Below are 6514 nucleotides of genomic sequence, written 5' to 3'. Positions count from 1 at the left end.
ATCAGCAAACTTCTTTGAGTACCTATCCCAGGCACTGGGGAGGGGACCCGGGAAGCAGAAAGAAAGCTTAGGGAAACTTCTCAGTATTTGAGTTCTTATGTGAAGGCACAGACTCTCATCATGTTCCTCAGTCTCTCTTCCCTGCTACATCAATAGCCAATAAAATGTATTAATAATAAAACCTATTAAGAATATACTCTGTGCCAAATCAGTAAGAGAATAAAAAAATACAGCTAAGACCTCTTAGAAACTTCTTTCCCAAAGACTCCATTGATCAAGAACTACAATGCATATTTGTTTTCTTTTTGTTGTTGTTGTTTTTTTTTTTTTTGCGGTACGTGGGCCTCTCACTGTTGTGGCCTCTCCCATTGCGGGGCACAGGCTCTGGATGCGCAGGCTCAGCGGCCATGGCTCACGGGCCCAGCTGCTCCGCGGCACGTGGGATCTTCCCGGACCGGGGCACGAACCCGTGTCCCCTGCATCGGCAGGCGGACTCTCAACCACTGCACCACCAGGGAAGCCCTACAATGCATATTTATTGAGTGACTACTATGTGCAGGTACTAGGAAACAGAGATGAACAAGACAGACAACATTTTTGCTCTCCTGGCACTTATAATCTAGCAGAGATCAGCAGGAAGTAAACAAAGAAACTTCACAAATTATGCATATGTGTAATAGAGAAGATAAATGTGGGTAATGGGCTAGAGACAGAGGAAGTCTGGTGGGGTATTAGAGGTCACACTTCAAAACTGGGCTTAATTACAGGTAGGCATGGACTACCAGAAAGACAGGAGGCAGGTGTGGTAAGGCCCAGAAGTCTGGGCTCTGCTTCCAGACGCACAACTACTAGGTGCAGAGACTGTGGGGCAACTGACTTGGGCTCCTTGGACCTCAGCTTAATCATCCATGAAACAGGTCGGTAAGAGAATCATCGCAGCCTGCCTTGCTGGGAAAACAAAATGAGATCAGAGGTAAAAAAGTTTGCCAGCATTAAAAGCACTCTACAGAAACACAATACAGTTAAGAAACCAAAGGTTGTATACTGTTGTATTCCTCACAAACCTGCATCAAACATATTTTGAAGGAACGGCCAATTTTTTTGTAATGTCATCATTTTAGTGCTACTGTCTTCTCCTGTAACTAACCCTCTGATCTCAGTCACAAGGGGTAGCATCTCCGAAATTTGGCTTGCTAATGTGACCAGCTAGCTCAATTAAGATGGCAGATCCTTGCATGAATGTGATTATAGACTGTACTAATGCCTCCTATATGCATCTATTATTTCAGCAACTGGCCATAATCTGTGTATTGTCATATAAAACAATGATTTAGCTCATGACTGTAAATTAAATAGCTCCTTTCCTAAGTCAAATACACAACCTAAACTCAGAAATATCCATGAAATTACTCAAACCACAGGATAAAGATAGAGGGTGTTAAGGACATCACCTTAACACCTGAAATCCATTATGTATGAAGCAGAACTGGGCTCAACCAGCTCTTGCTCCTCTATACAAATGATTTTACTCTCCCTACCCTCATCCCATCCCATCCCCTAAATTTCTGAATCTTCCATTAGTACACACTACCAGCAGCAGCCTCAAGTCAGCAGTTACCTTCTTTCCCTAAATAGCACTTATCCAGACCTAAGTAAAGGCCCTAAATAGAGGAAGGAACACAGATACAGTCTCTGCTCAGTCACGTTTGATACTGGATAGGACACAGACATTCTGACACAGAATTTGACACTAGGTGTTTGTTTTTTTGTTTTTACTTTTTGGCCCACCACGCAGCATGTGGAATCTTAAGTTCCAAGACCTGGGATTGAACTTGTACCCCCTGCAGTGGAAGCGCGGATTCTTAACCGCTGGACCGCTGGGGAAGTTCCAACACCAGAGGGGTTTTGATGCCGCTGTTTTAACTTGGTCATTTTGATGTGGGAATATTGACTCAATCGAAAAGTTAGCCATGAAACTTTAGCATTTTCCCCCTTAAATAATGTAAATAATGTGTTCATTTTGACCACCATCCTAGTTGAGGATAGGATGACAGTTGTGCCTTTTGCGCACATTACCTGATAACTTAAAAGAGGTTGGGACTTCCCTGGTGGTCCAGTGGTAAAGACTCTGCCTTACAATGCAGGGGACATGGGTTTGATCCCTGGTCAGGGAACTAAGATCCCACATGCCACAGGGCAACTAAGCCCATGTGCCACAACTACTGAGCTCGCGCGCCTCAACTAGAGAGCCTGCGTGCCACAGACTACAGAGCCCACGCGCCCTGGAGCCTGCACGCCACAACTAGGAGAAAACCCGCACGCCACATCTAGAGGGGAGCCCGCGCACTGCAACGAAGAGCCCATGAGCCGCAAGAAAAGATCCCACATGCCACAACTAAGACCTGACGCAGCCAAAACGAAATAATAGAATAAAAAGAAAACAAAACAGAGGTTTACATTTTGACAAAGCCACTTTGATGCAGCCTTGCAATGCTCATAGGGACTCTGGCCAAGTTCTGGCAGCTGCTTTGGAGCCACTTATAAAAATGCTTCTTTATAAAACTAATAAACAATCTAGGGTGAGCCACGTACAAGAGCTTTGTGCTTTTCAGTACTAACTGCTGGACCGACTCAACATCTTTCCCCTCTGGCTCAGGAAGCCCTTGGAGCCAGGTGGCTGTGAGACAGCCAGTTCCACCCGCAGTCCTCAAAGGGCTGCAAGTATTTACCAACTAGCAGGGAAACTTATCCAATTCAGGAGTTTTCTTGGAAGTCCATCCTGAGTCCACTGTAGCAATTTTTTCCCCTTAATTTCATAGACACTGCCACCGAAAGTATATTTCTTCCAGGGAGCCTTCTAAAGGGAACTATATGTGTGTTCCCAAAGCTCACATACATGGCTTTTTAAAAATTTTACATTCTCTTTTTAAATGTGGTTACTCAACCAAACAAGAATACATCTGCTATTCTGTAGTACGCTGCCTAACTGCTTGATTTCACTGTGTGGAAGACAGCTCTTAGTATTTCTTAGGGTTATCTACCATTAGGGTTGGGATGTAGTAACCCACCTCTGCAGATGCTTTTCCTCTGGTTGGTTAGGGCATCAAAGACCAGTGCTAAGAAGTTGCATAAAGTTACTTCCAAATGTATCACAAAATTAAAAAAACAATTTTCTGTGGCTGCAAGAACTTCACCACCTAGAGAAATGCTGATTTATTACCTCTGTCTCACTGAACAGTACAAAATAATTAAGCCCACTTCTCTTATGCCTGAGTCTTAGAAGGACAAAGTCATGAAACAAAAGCCTCTTTGAAGAATGAATGGGATGGCAGAGATCCCACAGAAGTCTGAGCCCTGGGGATAGCCTGGAGCTGGTATGGCTGACATAGGGCATAGGGTGGTAGCCAGAAATTCAACTTAGTCCTTCAGCTCTCCCCAGAACAGGAAAGATGATGACCTGCAGAATTTAGCTAAAGTCCAGAATTAACATCACAATCAAAATAACCACACCCCTTCAAAGGAAAGCAGACTTGAATCCAAGGGAGTACTTACACTGAAGTCAGAGATCAAGAAATAAAGGGATAAGTGATTAGGACCATTTTTACCTTTTCCTTTGGTACACAATATATGAACTTCCTTTCATTTAAAAAAATTGCTTAGAATAAAGGAGTACTTAATTAAGCTGAAGTATGCAAGAAGGCTAGGGAGAATTGCAATAAGCTATATAAAAATGACTGAAGTTAGCCAACAGAAGACATCTGAAGGTCTGTCCACGTCAGACTGTTAGTTTTAGATAGAAAACTCTTGGAAGGCAGAGTATGTGTTTGTAGCACTGTGGCTTGTGCAATTAGTATATGTCTGCAGATGAAGGACCAAACCTCCAGGGAAAAGACGCTGACCTTGTCTGGCCAAGACTGTCAACCACTATTATCTCCAGGGACCACTGGAATGTCAGGCAACCACTTAAATTACATGGACAAAGCTACAAGGCCACAAAAAACCCCGCATCCTGATACACATTGCCTGCTGCCAATTTCCCCCTCAAAGAGACAAGCAATTAATGCTGCAGGCCAGTAATGAATTGGGCTACTTGTGCCTCAATCTGGATTACTTCTTGAAGGAACAGGATAAAGTCATGCTTTCTGCTTAATTCAAGACGCATACACATCATACACAGAGTGGAAAATTCTCTTGGATCCTGAACTCTGCTTTTGCCCTGTGAGGACCCACATGTTAAATATGATACTTCTTGATCTTCGGTGTGCTTGAGAGAATAGAAATCTGAACCAGCAAACAGCAAAGCCCACAGCACAGAATTTATTGGGATTACTCACTAAATATTGACAATGCATACACATCCAACATCATCGAATAAAAATAATGTTAGTTAATTTTTTAAAAACAGCAAGCCTTCCATTGGGGTCTTTAAAGTCAAAAACTCACTGACGACTGTATCTTTAATAAGTGAAATAACCAAAACTAGTGAAGTCAGATGTAACTCAATCAACTCTTAAACTCAATATTGCCAACATGTTTTTCTACTTAAAAAGCAAACAAAAAGGAAAGCCTCGTAATTTAGCAATTACTATGTTTCTGGGTTTTTGCTCTCAAATGCCACAGAAAGATATGTGATGAAAGGAAGCAAAGCACCTAGTCTCAGCAGTCTTCGTAAAAACCTTAAGTTTGCTTTCACAATATAAATATAAATATTTAGATCCCCATCCAATGGATTTCTTCACTTATGTGAGCAGGAATGTTCTCAGAATCTTAGTCTTTACTCTTGCTTCGTACTACAGCTGTCTGATTGAACTACCACTACCAGTAAAACCCCTCAGTATTGGCTAGATTAAATCACTAGATAAGAATTCATTACAATCTCTTCCAAGAAACCAAGATAATCTTAACACAGATTTTAGTGGCTAATATGTTACAGTACTTATGGATACTTTGTTTTCTATGGCAAGTATGTTGAAAATTCATCACTAATAAGTGAATTTCATAACACACACAGAAATAAATAAATCTATTACAATTTAAGAACATCCATAAGTTGTCCTCACTATTCCCAATGATTTAAATATAAAATGTAATTATACAAAATCAAAATTCCTTGCCCAGTTTAACCCTGTATACCAAACAGTATAAGTGCTGAAAATGAGAAAAAATTTAATAAATCTCACATTAAGAACCTTGGATACCACTTTGCATTAGTGATGGCAGAAAAAGGTAAGGAGAAAAATTTTCCAGAGATTTTTAAAGGAAGAATGAATGTAAGAGAAAATTCCTTTGGACTCTATACTTTTTAAAGAATTCTGTACCTTTTAATACTTCAACATGATGCCAAGAAAAGAATTTACTGAATAAAAGTAGCCAGGAAGGGAATCAAACATTTGTAAGATAAATTTATTATTTTTCTGACCAAAGTGCAATTTTTAAATCTTCTTAAACAACTACGAAAAAAAGTATTCAAGAAAATAAAATACAAATGGGAAATTTAACCATTAGATTTCTTCTGCTTTGTGCTAACCCTATGCTTAGTCTAGAAAACAAACAAAAAAAGCTTTGAAGTCTTACTAAAACACTAACCAAATCATTTTACCATAAATCTACATGCATTTCAAGGTTCCACTACTAGGAATTTTGTTAGGATCAGTTTAATCATTAATAACATTATATAACAGAGCAAAAGGAACACATGTCATTAGATGTGATCCTTGCCCCTTACCCTCAGATTTATGTCGAATAAAACTGACAATTCCACCAGGCTCTGAACCCCCAGTGCCCCCATCCCAACCCCTGGAAGCAAAGACTATGCCCTGCAAACAACTCTGTACAAACTGTAGTAAAGCAAAGCTTACGTTTTCTTACCTTTCTATAGGAAATGGTCAGCTATTTGATAAATACTAAAATACTTCTAGGAATTCATTTCATGACTTTGTTTACCAAACACATTGTCCAAGAACTCACTACACAAAAAGTTCCTTAGAATTTGGTCCATAAATTCACTTAACAGGTTGGAAATTTAAATCCTGCAAGAGAAAGAAGACGTGGGGAATCCCTAATCCAAACATGTTATAATTACTTAAGGGATATACGCACATACTAAAAAGTTTTGCTCACAGAAGGCACAAACTATAAAAGGGATATTCTTTTTGAATAAAAACAAAGAATCTAGCTAACACCCTTCTTTGTTTTGTGAGCACCATAGCTAAGATGAAGTTAGACTCGAATTCACTGTCTACTCCTGTGACCAAAAAAAAAAAAATGAAGATAAAAAATCTATCTTACTACATACTTTCCAGCCATTAATTGAGAAGTAATTATGAAAGATTAAAATTGCCTTAAAAAGGGGTTGTGATAGCAGCTATCAAAGCAATATTCAAGCCTGATTTCAAGGATGCTTTCAGGTTTAGAGTTAGCCTTCTTTGTCAAAAATCTTCACAACTTCATCAAAAACCTGTAAAGGAAAAGGATAATAATAATAATTTAAAAGGCAAATATTGTTAAAACACCA

At 39.7% G+C, this 6514-nt stretch overlaps 1 protein-coding gene across 1 annotated transcript in view; it reads right to left on the bottom strand.

Moving 5' to 3' along the window:
- Positions 1-5378: 5378 nt before the first annotated feature.
- CMPK1 (cytidine/uridine monophosphate kinase 1) overlaps positions 5379-6514 on the bottom strand; it is a 33115-nt gene continuing 31979 nt past the window's right edge. Inside the window, exon 6 of the mRNA XM_024739358.1 lies at positions 5379-6457. Coding sequence (XP_024595126.1) covers positions 6416-6457 — 42 coding nt within the window. The 3' untranslated portion in view covers positions 5379-6415. The remainder of the gene's footprint in view (positions 6458-6514) is intronic.

The sequence above is a fragment of the Neophocaena asiaeorientalis genome, unplaced genomic scaffold (genome assembly GCF_003031525.2).
Source record: "Neophocaena asiaeorientalis asiaeorientalis breed wild unplaced genomic scaffold, Neophocaena_asiaeorientalis_V1.1 scaffold138, whole genome shotgun sequence".
NCBI lineage: Eukaryota > Metazoa > Chordata > Mammalia > Artiodactyla > Phocoenidae > Neophocaena > Neophocaena asiaeorientalis.
Note: the sequence above shows the minus strand (reverse complement) of the source record. Positions and strands in the feature narration are given on the sequence as shown.